This window comes from Chelonoidis abingdonii, chromosome 8 (genome assembly GCF_003597395.2).
Source record: "Chelonoidis abingdonii isolate Lonesome George chromosome 8, CheloAbing_2.0, whole genome shotgun sequence".
NCBI lineage: Eukaryota > Metazoa > Chordata > Testudines > Testudinidae > Chelonoidis > Chelonoidis abingdonii.
The window spans coordinates 1,527,099-1,552,337 of record NC_133776.1 but is presented as its reverse complement, the minus strand read 5'-3'; the positions used below and the strand labels follow the sequence as shown (position 1 = coordinate 1,552,337).

General features: G+C 45.1%; 1 protein-coding gene across 2 annotated transcripts in view; it reads right to left on the bottom strand.

Annotated features, from left to right (window-relative positions):
* ATP13A3 (ATPase 13A3) overlaps positions 1-24,648 on the bottom strand; it is an 81,966-nt gene extending 57,318 nt beyond the window's left edge. For both annotated transcript variants that reach the window (XM_032778134.2, XM_075069042.1), the window contains exons 1-7: positions 24,556-24,648; positions 22,832-23,005; positions 21,331-21,501; positions 20,873-20,943; positions 14,685-14,765; positions 3,869-3,938; positions 1,934-2,068 (exon numbers count right to left, since the gene is read on the bottom strand). In XM_032778134.2, the coding sequence (XP_032634025.1) occupies positions 1,934-2,068; positions 3,869-3,938; positions 14,685-14,765; positions 20,873-20,943; positions 21,331-21,501; positions 22,832-23,005; positions 24,556-24,606 (753 nt within the window). In that variant the 5' untranslated portion in view covers positions 24,607-24,648. The remainder of the gene's footprint in view (positions 1-1,933; positions 2,069-3,868; positions 3,939-14,684; positions 14,766-20,872; positions 20,944-21,330; positions 21,502-22,831; positions 23,006-24,555) is intronic.
* Between the last annotated feature and the right edge of the window lie 591 nt (positions 24,649-25,239).

The following is a 25,239-nucleotide window of genomic DNA, read 5'->3' as shown; positions in this document are numbered from 1 at the left end:
GTTGCCAGTTGACACTGCATGTTCTAGATCCATAATCTATCATACCACAGAATAAGCTTCTTTAAATGACCTTGAACTGCATAGTACTATGGGACCCGTTCATATAGAATATTTTAGGAAATGGATTTGGACCAAAATACCTGGAATGCGTCAATCTTTAAGGAGCAGTGCAAGGTCCATATTTTTACCCAGGCTTCTAGAGAGGGACAGCAAATTCACTGAATAAATGCTAATTAAAGCTGATCAGAAATTTTCTGATGAAACTTTGCTTCCTCAGACAACACTGATTTGTTGAGCCCAATATATTTGGGTTCAATGACATTTCAGCGAATCCAAGGCAGTGTTTCCACAGCAGGGTACCAGTGACCCCAGTGCTGCCAGGTTCACAGCTCCAGGGCAGACCCACTAGGGGACTGCCTTAGAGCTGCAGACTTCGGGATTTCTAGGGTCTGTGGCTCAGGGCACACCTGCCATGCCAGGGTTTCCATGCTCCCTGCTGCATTGCCAGGAGCCTGGCAATCCTGGAAGCCTGGCAATCGTGGAAGCCCCAGGCTCCCAACTCTGGACTCCAGGGGTAATGCTACACTGAAATAAAACACCATGGCTGGCCCACATAAGCTGACTTGTGCTCACAGGACCAGAACATCTACAGAGCCCGAACATCTACACTGCAGTTTTACAGTACTGCAGCCTGAGCCCCATGAGCCCGGGTCAGCTGGAGGTGTTTTACTGCAGTGTAGCCATCCGCCTGGAGTCCTGGTGTCCCTGGCCGGGAATGGCAAGACTGCTCCAGAGCTGCAGGGCTGCTCCAGAGCTGCAGGCTGTTGGAGCCCCGCGCTGCTGAGTGAAACTGACATTGTCAGTTTCATAGCTCTTAACCAAGCAGCTTCAGGTCCTGAGGAGTAAAAATCAAAATTATTTGGGGGGGGGGGGGGCTGTTTCAGTGAAAAATCTAAAAATGTCAATTTTAGCTTAACCCAAACTGATTTTATCATCATATTTTTTGGTTCATCTCCCAAACTGAAAAATGAATTATTCTCTCTGCTCTAATACTAATGCAAACATCATGCTCGCTAATTTATATACATTTTAAAAATGCAGAGTTTGATTATGAACTTTAAATGCTGCTGTTTTAAAAAAAACCCAAAGTCTTCTCTGACCTCAACTATTGAACATTGTTTTTAAATGATTCCATGGTAGCTCTGTCTTCAGTCAAGACTTCCTGACTCTGAATTCAGAGTCCCACAAACTATATTATAATCTCATTAATCTCAACTTCAGTAAACTGCAACCTCCATCTCGGCACTGAAAGTGGATCAGCAGATTTGCAGTTCACTGTGGAACAGTGCTGAGGCTAAACCCTCTTCATTCTCTCGTCCATACAAGGTGGAGCAACCAGTATCAACAAACAATCTTTTGTACGTGTTATAATGAACTGTGAGACTGAACTAGGAGTCGTAGTGTCATTCCTCCCTTTGGCCAACAGGAGATAAACATCCATAACGACCCAACCCCAAGGCCACATGTTTTTCAGTGTGACCTCTGTGTATTGTTTATGGGGGTCAAACTGAGAAACCAAATCCAATGACCCAGGAACTCTAGATCTGACTGCACCAACTTTCATAACATGGACCATTCTCTTACCCTCACTAATCCACAAAAATTAGGTAAATTTTTGGAGATGTAAACAGTATTTCCATAGAAAGGAGCACATAAAGGACTTTAGGTAAAGGATTCTTATACACTTTAAACACAGCTAATTGGTCTTATCTCCCTTTCTGGGGGAAAAAAGGGTTTGTTTTGTTGTTTTATTGAGTCAAAATTACACACACAATGAAGTTAAACTTTAAAGGGGTTTTCAGGGAATGATTTTGAAATGCGTACTCTAGTGAAAATCGTATTAGTGATGACAGCTATGTTAATTTGAACTTACCTTTCTAATGGTGTACAGTGAGCTAACAACGGATATCACAGACATAATCACAATCGCTGATGCATAGTAGTAATATTCATCAGTGACCCACAATATCACGCTGAACAGTTGGAAAATGTAAAATGGATTTAGAACCTGAGAGAAAAAAAGAGAAAAAACACACTAAGGTTACATCAAATGTAACCCTTCTCCTATATTAGTCTGAAATAAATTCAACTTATTCTCAGTGGGAGAAACTTAGGCTTTTCGGTTCCTTCTGTCTTACAAAACGTTTTCAAAGTTTTGCCTATGTGCATCCTGTTTTTCACAAACATCTCACTTCATGTGCCAGAGTAAATTATAAAATCAGAGTGACTTCCTTAAAAAGGGCCAAATTCCAAAGTCAATGGGAGTAGCATGTGCAAGTGACAGCAAAAGTCAGCCAAAACATTTTCTCCAACTTTTGCTATCTCTGCTTCCAATAACACTGAACACTTAACAGCATCCTCAAAAAAAAAAAAAGACAATTTTAACTTGACTAACAAGGGAATTGGTATCCAGACAACTGCACAGCTGGAGGTCTGGCAAGTTTATTTTCCTAAGGAGCCCAAACTTCAGGAGTAACTGCTAGCTCAATGACTTTAAAAACCATGTTATCCATAAAAAAGAAAAACGCTAGACATTTGTTTGTACCTCCAAGAGAAGATACAAAGAAAATGGAACAAGATAAACATGGAATTTAGACTTATTTATCTGGTGAATACTCTTATCGAGTCTTTAACATGTTTACAGTTTGGGACGAGTATATTTAGTGCTCATGAGCAGAGACCTGGCAAGAACCAGATGCAGCATGGGTTTTTGCTGTTTAACTCTCTCCACAGAGCTCTGACATGATCTGTAATGCTCTTGTTATTTAGACTCAGAACTGGTTTCTGGGACCCACAAAACCTGCAGCTGTTGACTCCCCCTGATCAGGAGATTTAAGAAATATTAAGGTCTGTCAGGGTTCCCGCCCCACTCTGAACTCTGGGGTACAGATGTGGGAACCTGCATGAAAAACCCCCAAGCTTATTTCTACCAGCTTAGGTTAAAACTTTCCCAAGGCACAAATCCTTTCCTTGTCCTTGGACAGTATAGCTGCCACCACCAAGTGATTTAGACAAAGATTCGGGAAAAAGGGCCACTTTGAGTCCCTGTTTCCCCAAAATATTCCCCCCCAAGCCCCTTCACCCCCCTCCCTGGGGAGGCTTAAGAATAATATCCTCACCAGTTGGTACTATGTGAGCACAGATCAAACCCCTGGGTTTTTGGGACACAGAAAATCAATCAGGTTCTTAAAAGAAGAATTTTATTTAAAAAAAAAAAAAAAAGTAAAAGAATCACACCTGCAAAATCAGGACAGAAAGTAATTGTACAGGGCAAATAAAAAGATTTAAAAACACAGGAGGATTTCCCTCTAGGCTTAGCTTCAAGGTTACAAAAAACCAAAATAAAACTCCCTCTTAGCATAGGGAAATTCACAAGCTAAAACGAAAAAACTAATGCATTTTCTTGCCTTTACTTACAATTTTTGTAATCTTAGAGTCTCATTTTAGTTAGGGTTTTAGGAGATGTTTTTTCCTGCCTGGTCCCTCTCTCATCCAGAGAGGGAACAAAACAAAGAGAGCACAAACAAAACCTCCCTCCCCCCAGATTTGAAAGCCTCTTATGTCCTTCTTGGTCCTTTTGGTCAGGTGCCAACCAGGTTATTTGAGCTTCTAAACCCCTTACAGGTAAAGGAAGGATTTATGCCACCCTTAGCTGTATGTTTATGACAAGGTCAATCTCACTAGTGAAGAAAAGGGTTAAAATTTACTTTATACAAAATAATCCTCATTTGAAACCTCACACACATTCATTGCCACTCCAAATATTTATTAATTCTATATAGTACTTTTTTTAATAAAAAGTTCTTACCTCCTTAATCAGAAGCTTCAAAATGGAAGGCACTTTCACAGCAATTTCATTTACTCCATAGAATACTTTTCTGTATGAAGTGAGAGCCAAAAAGTTAGTTGCTCTCTGGTTGCAGATAATTTATACCACACTACTGCTATTTTAACCTTAATTATTTTAAAGCACTTTATCTTCCCATTCATTTGAGAGTGTTAGGTGGTATTTCACACAGTCAGTATAGCCTTTTAAATGCTAGGCGAAGATGAATAATAGACAAATGTATTAGCAGTCAGTAGAAAAAAAATTATGTCTGGATGAGACACTGCAGGCCTTGAACGTTAAGGTATTTATTATCTAGGTATACACTGAAGCACAATCAAATTTTCTGGTGATGCCAAAAAAATCTGAGAGGTACCAAGCATACAACAGGAAAAAAACCTAAACACAAAGTGACCTGAAGAGATAAAGATAGTGATCTACATATAATGATATGTGATGTTACATGAAACATAGAACTGTTGAGAAGAAACACACATACAAACCCAAAGAACAGTTATCTGGAAATAGTAAAAGACGGTTACTCACCGTTGTAACTGTTGTTCTTCGAGATGTGTTGCTCATATCCATTCCAATTAGGTGTGTGCGCGCCATGTGCACGCTCGTCGGAAGATTTTTACCCTAGCAACACCCGCCGGGTTGGCTGGGCGCCCCCTGGCGTGGCGCTGCTATGGCACCGAATATATACCCCTGCCTACCCGTCTGCTCCTCAGTTCCTTCTTGCCGGCTACTCCGACAGTGGGGAAGGAGGGCGGGTGTGGAATGGATATGAGCAACACATCTCGAAGAACAACAGTTACAACGGTGAGTAACCGTCTTTTTCTTCTTCGAGTGCTTGCTCATATCCATTCCAATTAGGTGAATCCCAAGCCTTACCTAGGCGGTGGGTCGGAGTGAGAAACTGCAGAGTGCAAGACTGCCAAGCCAAAGGCTGCATCATCTCTGGATTGTTGTACCAGGGCATAATGAGAAGTAAACGTGTGTACCGAAGACCATGTAGCCACTCGACATATCTCCTGGATAGGCACTCGAGCTAGGAAGGCGGCCGACGAGGCCTGGGCTCTAGTCGAATGTGCAGTAACGTGGCCCGGAGAGGCGTGAGCAAGGTCATAGCAAGCCCGGATGCATGCCGTCACCCAGGACGAAATCCTCTGGGAAGAGACGGGTTGTCCTTTCATCCGGTCCGCCACCGCAACAAAGAGTTGGGGGCGTTTTACGGAAGGACCTCGTGCGGTCAATATAGAAGGCTAGCGCCCTACGGACGTCCAGCGAGTGCAACTGTTGGTCCCTACGTGATGCGTGGGGCTTGGGGAAGAAGACCGGAAGGAATATGTCCTGGTTAAGGTGAAAAGACGAAACCACCTTGGGGAGGAACGCAGGATGCGGGCGTAGCTGCACCTTGTCCTTGTGGAATATCGTGTAAGGCGGGTCCACCATTAGAGCCCGAAGCTCCGAGACTCTCCTAGCCGATGTAATGGCTACAAGGAACGCCGTTTTCCACGATAATATAGGAGGGAGCAGGTCGCCAAGGGCTCGAACGGGGGGCTGTAAGTCTTGCCAAAACAAATTGAGGTCCCAGGCAGGGGCGGGGCGTCGCACCAGGGAAAAAGGCGTTCCAACCCCTTGAGGAACCTCGAGACCATAGGGTGGAGAAAACGGAGTAAGCGCCTTCTCCGGGGTGGAAGGTAGAGATAGCCGCTAGGTGTACTCGCAAAGATGATAACGCGAGGCCCTGCTGCTTGAGATGCAAGAGGTAATCTAGTATCGCGGGGATGGGAACCCCGGTAGGTGCTGCATTCCGCCCTGACACCAGCAAGAGAACCGTTTCCACTTGGCCAAGTATGTAGCTCGAGTGGAGGGTTTCTGCTGCCCAGGAGTACCTCCTGCACCGGGGTAGAGCAGCGCAACTCTGCTTGAGTTAACCAAGCAGGAGCCATGCCGTAAGATGGAGGGATTGCAGGTCTGGGTGGAGAAGCCTGCCGTGGTCCTGCGTTATCAGGTCCTGATAGAGGGCAGGGTGATCGGGTTGGCTATCGAGTGGTCTAGCAACGTGGTGTACCAGTGTTGCCTGGGCCACGCGGGGCGATCAGAATCAGACGAGCCTGTCCCTGCGAAGTTTCACGAGAACCTTGTGCACCAACGGAAAGGGTGGGAAGGCGTAAAGCAGGTGGTTCGACCAAGACATTAGGAAGGCGTCGGATATCGAGCCGGGGCGAGGCCCTGGAAGGAGCAGAACCTCTGACACTTCCGGTTGCTGCGGGAGGCGAAGAGGTCTATGCGGGGAAAGCCCCACGTCTGGAAGATCGAATGAACTACGTCCGGGCGAAGTGACCACTCGTGGCCGAGAAATGACCTGCTGAGCTGGTCTGCTAGAGTGTTCTGGACTCCGGAAGGAAGGATGCCACTAGGTCTATAGAGTGGGCTATACAAAATTCCCACAGTTGGATCGCCTCCTGACAGAGGGGGAGAGAACGAGTCCCTCCCTGCTTGTTTATGTAGTGCATCGCGGTGGTGTTGTCCATGAGCACTAGAATGCAACGGTCCTGCAGATGATGAGGAAGGAAGGCCTGGCAGGCAAGGCGGACGCTCGTAACTCCCGAATGTTTATGTGCAACGTCAGCTCCTGGACAGACCAAAGGCCTTGCGTGCGACAATGCCTATGTGAGCTCCCCAGCCAAGAGACGACGCGTCTGTTGTTAGGGATACAGACGGTTGTCTCGGGTGGAACGGCATGCCTCCGCACACCAGGGAAGGTGTGTCAGCCACCAGCTGAGGGAGCCTAAGACACTCTGAGGAACCGTGACGACCATGTCTATGGCATCCCTGTGTGGGCGGTAAAATGGAGGCCAGCCAGACTTGAAGGGGACGAAGGCGAAGTTTGGCGTGCTTGGTCACGAAAGTGCACGCAGCCATATGGCGAGGAGGCTGAGGCAGGCACGGGCGAGGTCGTCGGGAAGGACTGAAGGCTTTCTATGGCGGCGACTATTGACCGAAACCGGGATAGCGGGAGGTAGGCTGTTGCGAGCGTGGAGTCTAGAACGGCTCCAATGAATTCGATTCTTTGAGTGGGCACTAGAGTGGACTTGCCTATATTGACCATGAGGCCCAATCGCTCGAATAGGTCCATGACGATGGCAACATGTCTGGAGACCTGAGCCTCGGAGGTCCTGCGGATGAGCCAGTCGTCTAGGTAGGGGAAAACGCAGATGCGCCGACGACGGAGGGAGGCGGCCACCACAGCCATACACTTCGTGAAGACGCGTGGGGCAGTGGAGAGGCCGAACGGGAGGACCGTAAATTGGTAGTGTCGATGATGTACCATAAACCGCAGGTACCGTCTGTGCGGAGGGATAAATGGAGATATGAAAGTATGCATCCTTCATGTCGAGAGCAGCGTACCAGTCTCCCGGATCCAGGGATGGGATGATGGTCCCCAGGACACCATGCGGAACTTCAATTTCTTTAGGAAGACGTTGAGACCGCGGAGGTCCAGGATGGGTCAGAGACCTCCTTTTGCCTTGGGGATTAAGAAGTATCGGAGTAAAACCCCTTGCCCCTGAACTCCTCCGGCACCTCCTCTATAGCTCCGATTTCGAGAGCGTGCGGATCTCCTGCGAGAGGAGTTGCTCGTGAGAGGGGTCCCTGAAGAGGGACGGGAGGAGGGGGGGTGGGAGGGAGGGGGCGAAAATAAACTGGAGGTGGTATCCAAACTCCACCGTGCGGAGGACCCAACGGTCTGATGTTAATTGGCCCACGCAGGAGGAAGGAGGAAAGACGATTGGAAAACTGGAGAGGATTCCGGAAAAGACTGGTGCTCTGCTCTGGTCGCACCTTCAAAAGTTTTGCTTTGGTCCCGCTGATGGTTTGGCGGGACCATTATTTTGGCCTTCTTGAGAGCCCGACTGCCGTCTGCGGTTCCCGCGACCCTGCCTCCTACTAAAGTCTTGTCGAGGTCGGGGGCGGGGGTAAGGGCGCTGTGGTTGGGCCCGGAAGGACCTGCGTTGGGTCTGCGGGGTATGCATCCCAAGGGAACGCATGATAATACGATTGTCTTTTAGACTCTGGAGTCTAGGGTCCGTTTTCTCTGAGAAAAGGCCCTGGCCCTCGAACGGAAGGTCCTGAATAGTATGTTGCAGCTCAGGGGGTAGACCCGAGACCTGCAACCACGAAATTCTCCGCATCATAATCCCGGACGCTACGGTTCTAGCCGCCGAGTCAGCAGCGTCAAGAAAGGCCTGTAGGGAAGTCCGAGCTACTTTCTTCCCTTCCTCCAGGAGGCTGTGAAATTCTGGCCGGGAGTCCTGTGGGATCAGTTCAGTGAACTTACCCATCGACTGCCAGGTATTATAATTGTACCTGCTGAGGAGGGCCTGCTGGTTAGCAACCCGCAGTTGAAGGCCCCCGGCGGAGTAGACCTTACGCCCCAGCAGATCCATCCGTCTAGCCTCCCGCGATTTTGGGCAGGGGCTTGTTGGCCATGACGCTCTCTCTCATTTACAGATTGCACGACAGAGAGCACGGAGGAGGGTGGGTATAGAGATATTCATACCCTTAGAGGGTACCATATATTTTCTTTCCACGCCTCTGGCCGTAGGAGGGATAGATGCTGGAGACTGCCAAATAGTGTCTGCTTTGGCTTGGATGGATCGAATAAATGGCAGAGCCACGCAAGTCGGGGCATCTGCGGATAATGTGTCTACGACCGGGTCCTCCACCTCCGGAACCTCCTCTACCGGCAGATTGATATTTAACGCAACTCGCCGGAGAAAATCCTGGTGGGCTTGGAGGTCGATCGGGGGCGGGCCCGATGCTGTTGTACCGGCTACAGCCTCATCTGGCGAGGACAACGATGACAGGCCCGGTACGAGTAACTTGTGCTGGGGCTCCTGTTCCAGGAGAGCATCGGAGTCCGGGAGGACCTGAAGGTCCTGTGTCAAAGTCGAAACGACCGTATCTGCCGGAGGAGGACGACTAATAGTGGCCTCCAGTGCCCGATGGTCTGAGGGGGAAAACCGAGATGTAACTGTGGGTTCGTCCTGGGCCTGGTGGTATGCCCAGGGCATCCAGAATGACCACGGCGGAGCTTGTTCCGTGCCCTGGGCCTGAGGGAGGACGCGTCTCGTGGGTCCAAATCCCCGTAGACAGCGTTGTCATTGTGGGAAGACCCCGATGGGTGTCGTGATGGCCATGGTGGAGCCGAGAGTCCATGAGGGGGACCCCGGTGAGCCAGGTACCAGACAGTGTGGCTCACCGGAGAACGGTACCGGGAGTCGTTCCGGTGCCGAGAGGGAGACCGGGACCTGCGACCAGCACGGTGCCGGGAGGTCGACCGGGATCGAGAAGGTCGGTGGTAAGAGCGACTGCGGCGGGAGCGGTGCCGGGAGCTGGACCACCGTGCGGAGTATCTGTCCGGAGATCGAGACCTGGAACGGTGCCGCGAGTACGACCGGTACCGTGAAGGGGATCGGTACCGGGACTGCAAGCGGCGCCTGGATCTGGACCGTTGATAAGAACGGGAACGGTGCCGGGATCTCGATCTTGAATGGTGCCTGCCGGCAGCTTCGGTGGAGGGCGGCCTGACCAAAGCAGGCTTTCCCACTGACGTAAGAACCCGCACCGACGGTGCCGGGGGTTGAGGCAGGGTGGGCTCCGTCAGAGCAATAAGTTCTCTCACCATCGAGAAGGTCTCTGGCGTAGTGGGAACGAGAAGCTCAACCAAAGCACGTGCCGGGGAGCTGTCGCACACTGGACTCAACGGCTCTTGCGTGGCCGGAATCAACGATGCCGATGCCGCCGGTGCCGCGGCAGGTGTTGGTGCTGGGCGACTCGGCTGTGGTTGGTGCTCAGACTGCGGTGGAAGAGATGTAGCCGCAGGAGCTTTAGCCTGCTTGGCCCGTGGGGAGAGGGAGCGGTGCCGGGCTGCCTTCTGTGCCGGAGACTGCTGGTGCCGGGGTGTTCTGACAGTGCCGGCGTTCTCCGGTGCCGATGAAGTACTCCTCCCCGGCGCGGGCTGCGCGGCACTCGGTGCCGAGGTTGGAGGAGCGAGGGCCGCTTCCATTAGGAGCTGTTTTAAACGAGAGTCTCACTCCTTTTTTTGTCCACGGTTTGACTGATTTACAAATGCGGCACTTATCAGTCAAATGAGATTCCCCCAGACACTTTAGGCAGCGGTCATTGGGGTCTCCTGTTGGCATCGGCCGACGGCAGGCCAAGCACTGCTTGAAGCCCGGTGAGCCCGGCATGGGCCCGGGCCCGCGGAGAGGGGAAGGGCTAATCCCCAACCCTCTAAACTATATACACTAAGTATGTTAACAAAAGTAATTACAACTATAAAACTATATACACAGAAAGTACAAGAACGGGTGAAGAGCTAGGTAAGTGGAGAAGGGCTAAGCCGCGCTCCACTGTTCCAACGACTGACACGGGCGGTAAGAAGGAACTGAGGAGCAGACGGGTCGGCAGGGGTATATATTCGGTGCCATAGCGGCGCCATGCCAGGGGGCACCCAGCCGACCGGCCGGGTGTTGCTAGGGTAAAAATCTTCCAACGAGCGTGCACGCGGCGCGCACACACCTAATTGGAATGGATATGAGCAAGCACTCGAAGAAGAAGAGAAAGATTTAGAGACAACAGTGGATAGCAAACTACATGTAAGTCTGATATCACTGACAAAACCACATAAACAAGAGATGAGCCTGAGCAGATTAAGAATAACTACAGGATCTGAGAATGAGGGTGAAAGAGTCGGGAGCTCAGATGGTGTTCTCGTCCACCCTGCCAGGCACGGACAGACACATCCTGGAGACGAATGCACAGCTATACAGATTACTTTGACAGGAGGGCTTTGTTTTCCTCGACCATGGTATGCTTTTCCATGAAGGAGGACTGCTTTTGTCCACCTGACAAAGAAATGGAAGAGACTTTTGGGACATCAACTAGTCAATCTCATGAAGAGGACTTTAAACTAGTTGCAGAGGGGCCAGCTGACAAAAGCCCATAGGTAGGTATTAAAATAGGTGACCCTGAAGAGGGCTGGAAGCAGGGGAGAAGAAGGAGAAATGGAAATTTACAGCAGGGTCATAGGAGTAACAAGAGGGAAATCTCTGCAGGAACTGCTCACCATCTTAGAAGTCTATACACAAATGCAAGGAATATGGAAAATAAACATGAAGAACTGGAAGTCTCAGTACACAAGCTAAATTGTGACTTAAGTGGCATCTCAAAGGCTTGGTGAGATAACTCTCGTGACTGGAATATTGCTTGTTCAGGAAGGACAGGCAAGGACAAAAGAGAGGAGGTGTTGCATTATACAGCAGGAATATATAAACTTGTTCTGAGGTCCAGAAAGAATTGAGAGGCAGCCTAATTGAAAGTCTCCGGGTGAAGATAAAAGGGGGAAAAAAACAGGGGTGACATCATGATAGGGACCTACTACAGACCATGAAATCAGAAGGAGGAGGTGGATAAGGCATTTCTAGAACAAACAACAGAAATATTCAAAACACAAGACCTGGTAATAATGGAACTTTTCCAATAGATATCTGGATAGTAAAAATAATATGGCAAAACACATGTCCAGGAAGTTCTTGGAAGGTGCTTGGGACTTCTTTCAGATGATGGAGGAAGTGGTCAGGGGGACAACCATTTTAGACTTGATGCTGACCAACAGGGAGGAATTGGATGCGAATCTGAAGATGGAAGGGAATTTGGCTGACAGTGATCATGAAACGATAATTTTGTTATGATCCTAAGGAAAGGAAGGAGAGAGAGTAGACTTTAAAAAAAAAACACAATCAACATTGACAAACTCACAGAATTGGTAGGTAAGGTCCCATAGGAAGAAAATCTAAGGGAAAAAGGAGGTCAGAAGAGCTGGCATTTCTCAAAGAAACAATATTAAAGGCACAACAGCTAACTAACTCAAATGTGAAGGAAAGATAGGAAGAACAGTAAGAGTCCAATATGGCTCCATGAGGAGCTCTTTAATGAATGAAAATCAAAAGGAATCTCACAAAAAGTGAAAACATGGACAAATTTCTATGGATGAGTACAAAAGAATAGTGTAAACCCTCAGGAAGAAAATCAGAAAGGCTAAGGCACAAAATGAGTTACCCCAGCAAGGGTCAATAGAGGCAATAAGAAGAGGTTCTATAAATACATTAGGAATTTACAAAAGAAGAGTTTACTCAAGATAGTTAGGTCCAAAGCATGCTGCAAAGTTACAAAGAGATCTCGGTTCCTGGGCAACAAAATGGCAGATGAAATTCAATGTTAATAAATGCACAGAAATGCACATTGGAAATCATAAGCCCAACTATACATATAAAATGATGGGCTCTAAACTAGCTGTTACCACTCAAGAAAGAGATCTTGGAGTCACTGTGAGTAGTTCTTTGAAAACATCTGCTCAATGTGCCTCAGAGTCAAAAAAAAGCTACCAGAATGTTAGGAACCATTAGGAAAGGGATAGATAAGACAGAAAATATCATAATGCCACTACATAAATCTAGGTACACCCATACTGTGAACATTGCCTGTAGTTCTGGTCACCCTGTCTCCAAAAAGAATATTCGAATGCTAAAAAGTACAGAAAAAGTAACAAAAATGCTGAGGGGTATGGAACAGCTTCTATATGAGGAGCGATTAAAAAGATTGGGACCATTCAAGCTTGGAAAAGAGGCAACTGATGGGAGATATGATAGAGGTCTATAAAATCATGACTGGTATGGAGAAAGTAAATAAGGAAGTTTTATTTACTCCTTCACATAACACATCAACCAGGGGTCACCCAATGAAATTTGCAGGCAGCAGGCTTAAAACCAGCAAAAGGAAGTACTTCTTTACACAACACGGAATTCATTGCCAGGGGATGTTCTGAAAACCAAAGGTATAACTGGGTTCAAAAAAGAATGTTAAGTTCATGGAGAATAGGTCCATCAGTGGCTATTAGCCAACATGGTCAGGAATCCAATCCCATGCGCTGGGTGTCCCTACACCTCCAACTGCTAAAAGTTAGGACCGGACAACAGGGCAGTAATCACTCAAAACATTCGGTTCTCCTCCCTCCCTCTAAAGCATATGGCACCACCCACTGTGGGAAAACGGGATACTGGGCTAGACTGACCATTGCCCTGACCCAGCATGGCCATTCTTATATTCTTATAAGTAAGAGAAAGACAAAGTAAAGCACAGGTCCACTATTTAATGGGGAAAGCAAGCTAATATGACACCAAGAAGTCTGCTTAGAGTTTAATGGCTATTTTTGCTTCAGGTCTTTGCTAAAAAGGTTCATTGTGACCAGATGCTTAACCCAATTAAAATTAACTACAAGGGGGAAGGAACACAAGCCAGAACAGGGAAAGAACAGATTAAAGAATATTTAGATAAGTTATATATATTCAAGTTGGCAGGGCCTGACAAAATTAATCCTCATACACTTTAAGGAACTAGCTGAAGCAATCTCAGAACCACTAGCTATCATCATCAAGAACTCATGGAGGACAGGTGACATTCCAGAGGACTGGAAATGGGCAAACACCCTACCTATCTTATAAAATACACTTAAAAGTCAGAAGTTGAAACAAAATTCCTCTTTATTAATTACCATAAGATAAGTGAGATGGGGTGTACCAGGCCCTTTGAGGCCCCCTGCTGGAGGACCCAAAGTCCCACCACACTCTACCCCAGGAAGGAGCAGTCAAGATGGGTCTTCCAGGCCCACCTAGATGGGCCTTGTGGAAGCAGCCAAACAGAGCCCAGCAGGCTCAGATAAAAGGACCTGCAGGACTGAGCAGGTCAGTCCCTGGCTGAGACCAGAAGGGGGTTCCTCTGCAGTCAAAGGAGCTTGATGGGCTGCATTTGCTAAACCTGGGAGTGAGAGGATCTGAGAACTCTAGCCGTAAGGTACCAGACAGAAGTAAAGAGGTCAGGTGGGATGAGGCCTAAGGAATGTAGCAGCAATTAAGTAAAGGAAGCAGTAAGTGGCTGCTGTGTTGGTCCCTGGGTTGGGATCCTGAGGAGTGGGTGGCCCCGGGTTCCCCCTCTGGGCAGTGCTGGAGTGTCCCACACCTTGACAAGGGTTAAAAGTCCAGGAAAAGGGGCTGATTTAAAGGGCCCTGAGACAGCACCACAGTCCTCAAATCTTTTTCAGAGTCACTGCTTCCCAGGATAGAGTCCCCCATTCTGTTAGCACAGCCTATATTCTTTGTTCCTAGATGTATACATTTTGCTCCATTGTGTTCACCAAACCCAGTTTCCTCCCAACTTTATCACTTTCACCTCGCCAGCTCATAAGAGCCCTGTCATATCTCTTACCCACTTTATTGTATACGCAATTGATTTCTGAATCTTTTGACAATTTGTGGATTTGAAAAGATTATTAAGCATCACAAGAATTTCCTGCCAGGAATTAAGCAATTAAAGCCTTTATTTTTCAAAGACAATAGGCACTGCCGATTCCACTGTTAATGGTAATGCTATTGCTGAAAAAATGATCTGATATGAACCCAGTTTAAGAGACTAGGAAAAAAACACTTCTATCTATATTCAATGCCTATGTAATCAATCACAAAGGAGACCATTCAAATTTCATGAGATTCCTCAATTCAAGGCTATACATGTTAAGTGTTCTTTTGAAGGGAAGTTTAACTTCCAACCACAAACACTGATCATAATGAATTTTATTCATTTATGAGAAATATACCATAAACCCAGCTATCTAATAACCATGTACCTTTCTGACATCTCTTAGATTCATATTTTAGTCTGAATATTGTATTACCTGTCATCATGCACTTCCTTAGTCAAACCTTTACTATGTTCATTATGAATTGAAGAGCAGGAAGTAGACTCATCCAGTCCCCTAAAATAATTGTAGAAATTAAACAAGGTTCTCAGAATCAAGCTTCTTAGCTAATATTCTTTTTTAAAATATCCCATGAAGATGTTTAGGAACTGTAAAGACCAGACACTTGTATTAGAAGTTTAAGTTGCATTATACAAGAACAATATTAAAAAGCAGTCAGTTATGAATGTCATTCCACTTATTTTTGCCTAGCTATTGCAAGTATCAATTAGGTAAATTAAAGACTGAGCAGAAGACCACTGAATTCATCTCTTGGTTAAGTCAAGTCTGCCCTTTGGTTTTACATCACTTATTTTTTAATTTATGTTTTTTTTTAAACACCTGTGTAACTAGCATTGGACACTTCCACAAAAAAAACAGGCAAGAATTTATTTAATTTGTATTTAATAAAATGAATATCATAGAGATTAGCTTTGACCTATAAATTACTATTCAAATCCCTTTTTTAAATTCTTTTCCAAGAGGCCTACAAAAATTGACAACAGTTAGACCACTGGTACAATGAAACCACTGCCATTGTCTCATTGTTTCTTTCTACCCCCTCCCAGCCCCCCATACAACCTTAATTCAACCCCATTGTGCATATGCATTATGATACATTTTTAAATTATATGACATACCAATTTTCCCACAGGACCTCTGCCTCATTCAGTGCACAGGATGGATTCAATATTTCTTTTTATCTTCATCATTCAGTGTGTGGCCCCATGTATTTACTGCACATCATCCAAACACTACCCTAAATACAGAATTATTAGTTTCCTCATGGGTTTTCTATAGTGTTCATAGTATCAGTTTACCTCTTTACAAAGATTAATTAACGTATCTTCACAACATTCCTGTGAGGTGAGGTGGTATTCAGTTTCCTCATGTACAAAACGAGGAACTGGACACAGAGATTAAGGCCAAAATTGTCAAAAGTGTCCATTAATTTTGGACAATGATTTTTTAGAATAGTTAGCATTTTATAGCACTTTATATGTTTGACAGTAGAGCTCCCGTGCACCTCATTTATAGTTGTGAACGCTTAGCTCTTCCGCAAATCTGACCCCAGGCGTGTTAAGTTGGGTACAAGGAAAATGAGGAACACATGCTGGCCACTGGAGAAATTCTGTGACTTGCCCAGAATCACACAGGAACTCTGTGGCAGAGGCCATGATAGAATTAAATTCTCCAAGGGAGGCCTCAACAACAATGCAAACTTTTCTCTTCCTGCAGTTCCCTGCCACATTCACTATGCACTTTCCAACTTGTGCAACAAATGAGACAGGGGTCCTACACTGACAACAACCTCATTCGCTACACAACCCTGCTTCACTCCCAGAGCACAGGAGAGAAAGTCTCATGTACAGAGTTTCTGTGCCTAGTGCTACTGGTAGATGAAATGAGCAACTGCACAGGAAACCTTGCTCAGCTCCTGAAGTCCGGGGATGAAGCACCCTAATTTACTCTGCAGGAATGGCATATGCACAGTCCAGTTCAGCAGGCAGGAGCTGTGAAGGGATGATGAATGTTCAGTGCACATGGAATCTTCAGAGAATTTAGCAGTCAAGCGCTAACAAACTTCTTCTAAACACATGCACACAGATTTTTCAGAGGCTTTTTCACAGAAACAACAAAAGACATCCATGATACACAGACAGCCCCCTCTGCCAATTTCATACGTCTGCTCCAAAGCATGGAAGGGATAAAGCTACTTAGGCCTGGTCTACACTACGCGTTTAAACTGATTTTAGCAGCGTTAAACCGATTTAACGCTGTACTCGTCCACACAACGAGGCCCTTTATATCGATATAAAGGGCTCTTTAAACCCGTTTCTGTACTCCTCCCCGACAAGAGGAGCAGCGCTGAAATCGGTATTACCATATCGGATTAGGGTTAGTGTGGCCGCAAATGGATGGTAATGGCCTCCGGGCGGTATCCCACAGTGCGCCATTGTGACTGCTCTGGACAGCAATCTGAACTCGGATGCACTGGCCAGGTAAATAGGAAAAGCCCTGTGAACTTTTGAATTTCATTTCCTGTTTGCCCAGCGTGGAGCTCTGATCAGCACGGGTGGCGATGCAGTCCCAAATCCAAAAAGAGCTCCAGCATGGACCGTACAGGAGATACTGAATTCTGAATTGCGTATGGAAGCGAGAAGCGGTGTTTCTAATCAGCAGCTCGTTACAGAGAACGATAAAAGAAAGCTTTGAATAATCTCAGGCATATTGAATATGACAGAGCAACAGGCACAGTGCCGTGTGAACAGCCGTACGGAAAGCCCAAAGAATCAAATGGGAACGCTCAATGGAGGGAGGGGGTACTGAGGACTCCAGCTTATTCCACAGTCCCCGCAGTTCCCCCTCTCGAAAAAGTCAATTCTGCTTCTTGGCTGAGGCTCCCAATGCACTGTAGGGTCAAACACATTGTCCAGGGTGTTTCAGGGTATATCTCGTCAATTTACCCACACAACACCCCCCATGAAAGAAAAAGGAAAAAAGTCGTTTCTTGACTTTTTATATGTCACGCTATGTCAACTACGCATGCTGCTGGTAGATGCGGCATTGTGTGCGGCAATGAATAGCAGCTATCCTTCTCCCCTCCCCCCCTCCTGGTGGCAGACGGTACATATGACTGCTAGTCCATCCATCATCAGGCAGCCGCGTGAGTGCTCGCTGGCTGGGCCCAGGTGAGGTCGGCCGGGGCACCTGGTAGAAACAGAAACTCAGCGGTCATTCGGTAGATGATGGACACGACAGTTGGTAACGCGTCCTCATCATAGCAACTGGGGGCTGAGTTCCATCAGTCCCCCTACCCACTTCATGTCTGAAGAAAAGATTCTGTACTGCCTGGACTATCATAGCAACAGCATGCTGGGCTCCTCTCCCCCGCACCGTTTAATGTTCTGCCTGGACTGTCATAGCAGCTGAGGTTGCCTCCCCCCTCGTTTTACCTCACTAAAACTCAGTGTTTCTTATTCCTGCATTCTTTATTACTTCATCACACACAAATGGGCACACTGCCACGGTAGCCCAGAAAGTGAGGGAGAAGGGAATCAACGGGTGGGTTGTTGGCAGGGGCACCCCGTGAATGGCATGCAGCTCATCATTTCTGTGCGGGATCTGAACGGAGCGGTGTGCTCTCGGTTCTCTGATACACGGGTTCTCTAGTACACTTGCCCCATATTCTGCAGGACTGACTCTATTTTTTAGAAACATAAAGGAGGATTGACTCGGGGAGTCATTCCCATTTTTGTCTTTGCGCCCCCGGCCAACCTCAGCTAAGGCGCAGCCAGGAGCACCCAGACAGCAGCAGATGGTACAGAAAGACTGATAACGTCATCTCATTGCCAATTTACAATGGCACAGCAGACGGTACAGAACGACTGGTAACCATCTCTGCTACCTGCAATGGCAAATGAAGTGCTGCTGCATAGCACTGCAGTACCGCCTGCAGTCGCGGCATCCAGTACACATACGGTGACAGTGACAAAAGGTAAAATGGGCTCCATGGTGCCGTGCTAGTGGCGTCTGCCAGGGCAATCCAGGGAAAAAGGGCGTGAAATGATTGTCTGCCGTTGCTTTCACGGAGGAGGAATGAGTGACGACATTTACCCAGAAACCTGTGACACGTTTTTGCACCATCATTGCATTGGGATCTCAACCCAGATTCCAATGGGTGGGGGAGACTGCGGAAACTACTGGGATAGCTAGCAGAATAGCTACCCACAGTGCAACGCTCCGGAAATCGACGCTAGCCTCGGACCATGGACGCACACCGCCGAATTAATGTCCTTAGTGTGGCCGCATGCATTCGACTTTATACAATCTGTTTTACAAAACCAGTATATGTAAAATCAGAATAATCCCATAGTGTAGACATACCCTCAATCAAACAACTGGCAGTTTTGTTTGTGGGGATTTTTAACAGAGGGGAAAAGACATACTTTCCCCTAACCTCATTGTCTGAAACAGATGAACCATTTTAGCTGAAAGGAAAAACAAACAAACAAAACAAAAACCCACCATCCACACCTGAGGCAGACACCTCTCATGGAAAATCCAGCCTAAACTGTTTAAGTCTGGCAAACTACAAGCAACTGAAAATAGGGTCCTATCATGCAAAGTGCTGGGCAATGTTACCTGTAGGCACTGCTCTAATTAAGGTAAGTTTTGGGATTGAATACAGACTTCCAGTTACAAGATCTTTGCATTCAATTGAAACTAGCCAAGATATATATTTTCGTCCCCAAAAAAGACAGTAAGTTTCCTTACAGTTTTATCACCACTTGTACTCTGATGTAGTGGTTTTACTAACTTTTCATACTACTTTTTACAGATTTCTTTAGAAAGCAAGAAATGTTTGTGGGGCAACATGACTGATAGGCTTTCACTGATGTATCAAAGTTCCTTAATACTGGGGTTTTCGTTATTTTTGCTTGCCTCCCTTCCCCCACCCCCACCCCTTTTTTTTTTTTGGCCAAACACGAACTGTGTCCTAGACTTGTTTTAGCCTCAGGAGCTGTTTGTTTAGATGGCTGCTCAGTGTGGTGAGCCAGTGGTTAAGACTGCTCAAGTTTGGTTAAGACAGCGGTTAAGCCTCTGAGCTGTCTGAATCTCCCACTGTAGGAAGCTCCTGTTGGAAAGTGGAAAAATGGGACCGTGTGTTCGTTTTACCTTTCAGCATAAAAGGAAAAGCTTATCTGCAGGGCACTGTAACTTTCTTTCTCAACCCCGATGTCCCATGCACTGCTATTGAATGAGGGAGGCAGTGGAGCTAATAACACTCGGGAAAAGCAGCTTGGGCTGTAACTCAATCTGGAAGCACTGTTAGGTCAACGATTTTCAGACCAATTTCATACCTCATTCTATTATTAGCGAGAGAGTTCCAGCTCCGAAGCAGGATTAATGTGGAATGGGTACATTCATAGAGAGCTGGATAACTGGCCACTGGGGCGTAATCCCTCTCTCCCTCCCTCTGCTTGGACCTGACTGAACAGCAATATAAGAGGTGAGTATTCCCCCACTGTGAGCTCTCTATTGAATGGTTGCAAAAAAAGAGAAATGTCTCTTAACGCTTGGCCTCTGAAACAGCTTGCATCCCCAGGCTTGCCTGCCTTTGGGAAATAAGTGAAGATCCTTCTGACCCTCCCAACATCTCTAATTTAGACTGAAGATCACTACAAAACAGTCACAAGTGACGTAGAGCACAGGGGATATGTAGAAGTAAATCAGAGTGGACTCACTCAAGAGCACACCATCCAGGAATCAAAAGTTATAAAATATTCTCCTAACTTAGTTCAAAGTAAAGAGAAAATTACTCTTAGCAGTTCCGTAAGGCACCAAAACAGAGTTATGGCTAAGGTGCTTACAACCAGATTCTGCTCAAAATAAGATGTAAATAAAAAGTCTCAGAAGTGACAGATCACAACGCTGTGATCCCAGGAAGTGGAAGTCATTCCAAACAGTGGTTGAGAGAGTTTTGACCACCTAGACATGTGATCCAGACAGAGGACCTAAGCTTACTCACATTTCACATGCAGAATTTTCACCAATTCCAGCTGTGCCTCAGGGCAGATGGCTCAATATGGGCCAGGAAGAAGGAACATACATATAGTGGGGCACACAACACGTCGGTAGGCTACATCCGTTCACCAACAACAAACCAAACCTTCTTAGGATATGTCTACACTGCAGTTAAAAACTCATCGCTGGCCTGTGACAGCTGACTTGGGCTCACAGGACTGTTTAATTGCAGCATAGATGTTCAGATGCAACCAGAGCTGGAATGTCTACACTGCAATTAACCAGCCCCACAGCACAATCCTGCAAGCCCAAGTCATCTGGCACAGGCCAGCCCCAGGTGTCGACATACTCTTGGAGATGTAGTGTGCTAGTCGGTGGATTAATCAAGACCCCTCCCCTAGCAATCAAGAAAATCGTGAAGTTCATTGAGGAGATGGAAAAGGCTCAAACCAGAGAAAGATTCACAAGAAAACAGAACTGGAAAACAGTACTGGAATACTGTCATTTTTTTAAGCTTTTTGGGAACACAGTTATGGCTACCAAGAAAATATGCATACTTGCTCTGCAAGGCAAGGGTAAAAAAGAAGTATTCTTACTTTATGATGACAAAACTTTGGACTGTATCATTCCAGAAATACTTCACACTGTGGTGTGTGAAATAGCGAATCTGTAAGGCAAATACATGCAATTAGGTATTAAGCTGGCATCGTTCAACACTGATTTTTGTTTAATTTAGTATCACTGTTAAAAATTTATAACAAAACTGAACTTAAATCAGGTACACTGCTTTAAAAATGAAATACAAAATGTTTCCTGTGTGCTCTCCCAGTTTACTTTTCAATAGTCTTATTATTTCATTAATCCCACAATATACTGACGGACAAGATCTTTACACTTTGTGACTTAAAATATAAGAGCACATTTCCCTACCTCAACCAACTGGCCTCTTTGGCAGTCTAAGCAGGTCACGTGTATTGTACTGTGTGTGCATAATATATATTCTTTTCATAGCTGCCGTGAAGATTAAGGATTCAGATACCACAGGTCCACTTACAGGAGAATATTTGTTCGGGTTGTTTCTATTCTCTTCAGCAGGGCTTTCACATGAATGACCACTATGGCCATTTGAAACTTTGTCTTCAATAGATTGAGGATTCTGTAATGGGCTGTCTCCCCGAGAAAGCACAATACGAATCTTTGCACAAAACCATATCCTGAATTCATCCTAACAAAGAAAAAAATTGTTACTAGAGAAACAAAATAGCAGAATACTGTTTAATATCTTGTAAGGATGCATCAAAGTGAACCTAGGGACATCTTTCTTGTCTGTAATAAGTACCAATGTCAGCTGGAAAACAAGCCAATTAGAAAGGTCCACATACACTTACAGAAATGAAAGACACCATGGGATTGATACCAAATTACCCCCAGGACAAGGTTTTTCCTTTTATTTATAAAAACATTTTACCACTCTCACTCCACATAACACTAGCAAAAAACTTTCAAAGCTCTGATGTGTGCTAGTGAACCCTCAGACTTAGTTTTGGAATCTTTCAGTTTTTATAAATAAATGGCATGGTATTTCTTCCATATATTCAACAATAATGTATTATTTCAGAGCACAAAGGGGACTGGTTTACGCTAAGTGGGGGGGTGTCACTAGTATAAAGGATAGGAAACACAAAAGGAATGGCATGAGTGAAATGACTGCACCCCTTAACTATTCATCTCCATGTTTTCCTGTTTCTGAGCTATTCTGAAGTATAAGATTTATTGTATAGAAATGTATAGCCTCAGCTCATGGTCTTCCAAAACCTAGCTCTAATCAGTTCCTGAAATCTTCTATAAGTCTAAAAGAAAACTAAGTAGGATATGAGGAGTAAACTTTGGAGGGAGATCGTATTCTTTAGAAATTTACATACACAAATTAAATTCTACAATAATATTGCTTTAGCTAAAAAGGACACTGTCAAGATATTGCCTGTATATTTTTCATATATTTTGCCTGTACATCTACCTTATAATCATCCCTTCTTAATAGTGAAATCAATTTCTTGATATTTCTTTTTCTCAACTATTTAATAGAGTTATGAATGCAAACAATGTGGAATAATGAGCGCATGACTATCAAACCTTTTGAAAAATCCTCTTAGCGAAGATGTTAAAAGTTTCACTGAATGCTGCTTAGCTTCTATTACTTATCTAGGCAAACACAAAATACTGAAGTATCAAAAGTCCTTACTAACAACAGCAAACGTCCTTTGGATATTCACTGTTCTTCTCACACACAAAGCTACAAGCAGAGTACAACCTTTGACAACTTTCATAACAAATAGAGTATTTTTTCTGAAGTTCTCAAGATTTAATTTACCCCAAAGCTTCCTTCATGTTTTCAATTTGCTTACAACTGGCAAACTACCCCAGTCACTTATTTATAAACTGTGATGCAAAGGAAGTAATATCACTAGGGTTACAAGCCTGAGAGCTGGTAACTAACTGTTCTGTTTCAAACACTGCATTCCCAAAGCTAGAGCACGTTCAGCCTACAAACTTACAGTCGTTCTCAGTAGCACCACTTCACAGTCCTTAAGTGTAGTCCTTTTGCACGTTGCTCTCACACGCCACTCAGGCATCCAGTAGAGGAGAAGGAGGAGGAAGCCACCAGTACAAAGCACGCCTAGAGCAACTAAAACTAGCTTCCAGTGGCACCGATTATAACCATAAATCTCCTGTACAGAAACAGGGAAACAAATAATGAACAAAGATATCCTTAATTGCTTCAGCTGAAAAATTCAGGAGTAACCTGTCACAAATGGTGGCAGATAAATGTGTATATTTTAAAGGTTTTTCCTCCTTCTCTTTGCTGGGGGAGGGTTTAAAAAAGTTTATTTACTACATTGTGACAATTGCTTTTGTTCAGTCTGATACCCATAGAATCATTAAAACCCACAGAAGTGTTACATACACACCAATTTAAAAACACTGCAATACAGAAAGACTCCCCCCTGGACTACTCCTGAGGCAGTTATGCAGGGAAACTTGCGTTACAATCTAACCTTTAGTTGTTAAGGACCCGGTTCTGGTCCATGGTTCTGAAGATGTAAGGGGACATGGCATACAAGCCCGCTCTACACCCCAACAACAGTTGGGAACAGTTTAGTATACTTCTTTCTGCTCACAATCTGACAACAAACATGAGTGGATAAAACTGGTAATTTTTTGGAAAAAAAATTGATTTAAATCTTTTTTTTATTTTATTTAAATTATATAGTTTTTTAAATAAATCAGTTCAAATGAAATCTGAATTTAATATAAAATGTTAAGACCTAAACTTATTATACTCTCTTGAAACAATAAAAAAAAAAATGCTGAATACATGAGCCTTTCTCAAAATCTTTGCGTTAAAGACTGCTTTTCTATATAAAGAAATCAGGGGTAAAACATCTAATTTTTAGGTCAAGCTTTATAAATAGGGCACTATAGGTCATGTATTCTAGTGAGGGCTTGTTTTGTTTAATAAGAATACATTTTATGCGCTGTTTTGGGTGTTTAAGTTTCAGTTACCATCCTAATGCAACATGACACAAATCATGAGCAAAAGGTTAATTATCTATAAGATAGCATATCAGTCACCATTTTCTAACATACTAAAATGTATAATTAATAACAACCTGAAAATATTAAGCTATATAATTCCTTCAATAAATGTATATAGTTATAGTGTAACCTCCCAGACAGGGAACAAAAACGTAGCAAATCTAGTGTAAAGGCTCTAGATAGCTGTAAATCAGCATGAAATAACCGTAATTATATGAAACAATGAAAAAGCATCTGCTTTAGAAAATAACAAGTACAAGTTGATTAAAAATTAATCACATGGTGTGCCGTTTTCCCCAAACCCATGGGACAGGAACTGCATCTGGGTGAGTGTGCCAAGTGTGTGCACAGAGGACAGCCAGGCCCACAGCTCTAGCCACACTCCAGACCACACGAGATCAGAGCCATGATTTGTTTTTATGAAACACTTCACTGCAATTTTCCTTTCAAAGGGTATTGAGAGGTAACACATGCAATGGGACCGGTTAGATTTTTGGCTGTACAGATCTGCTTGGTTCTTCATCCTCTTTTTAGGAGTTTGAATAAATGGAAATTTGTATCCCAAGGCTCATCCTCTACGATTCCAGAAGGGACTCATGAGGACTGTGCCTTAAGCAATATGCCCCAAACAGAAAAGCAACATTTTCTTCAATTTGTGAAACAAGACCATAAAACTGATTACCATCTCATCCTCCTCGCCTGTACTGACAATCTTCTTTTCTTCCTTTTCCATCTTTACTGAGATAAGGAAGTCCTCAACTTCAGATACCGGAAGACCTCTAGCAAGAGAAGTATTGAAAAAAAATTGTTGAAGCAGTATTTTGACTACTGTGCACATGCATTAACTTTTGATGTGTCACTGGCATAACTACATTCACAACATACATGTGCATGAAATGCACTGACACAACCTGCTTTCATCTAACTCTTAACAGAATAGTAGATGCTGAAGTATTTTGCTGTTCAATATACAGTAACTCCTCACTAAAAGTCATCCTGCTTAACGTTGTTTCGCTGCTGATCAATTAGGGAACATACTCATTTAAAGTTGTGCAATGCTTCACTCTTACTTGTTTGAGTGTCTGCTTTCTCCACAGCTAGAAGCCTCCCTATGCCCTCCCTCCATGCACCTCCTGCCCACCGCCGTCAGACCCTGCGGATCAGCACCTTCCCCCCCTCCCCCTGCCTCCTGCCCAGGGCAATCATCTGGCTTGCAGCGCTTTGGAGGTAGAAGCAGGGGAGGAGCAAGGACTCGGCACACAGTCTCCCCCTGCCTCCCAAACGCCGCAAGCCAGCTGATTGCCCTGAGCAGGAGGGACGGCGGCAGAGGAGCAAGGACTCAACGCTGCCACCTGCCTCCCTCCCC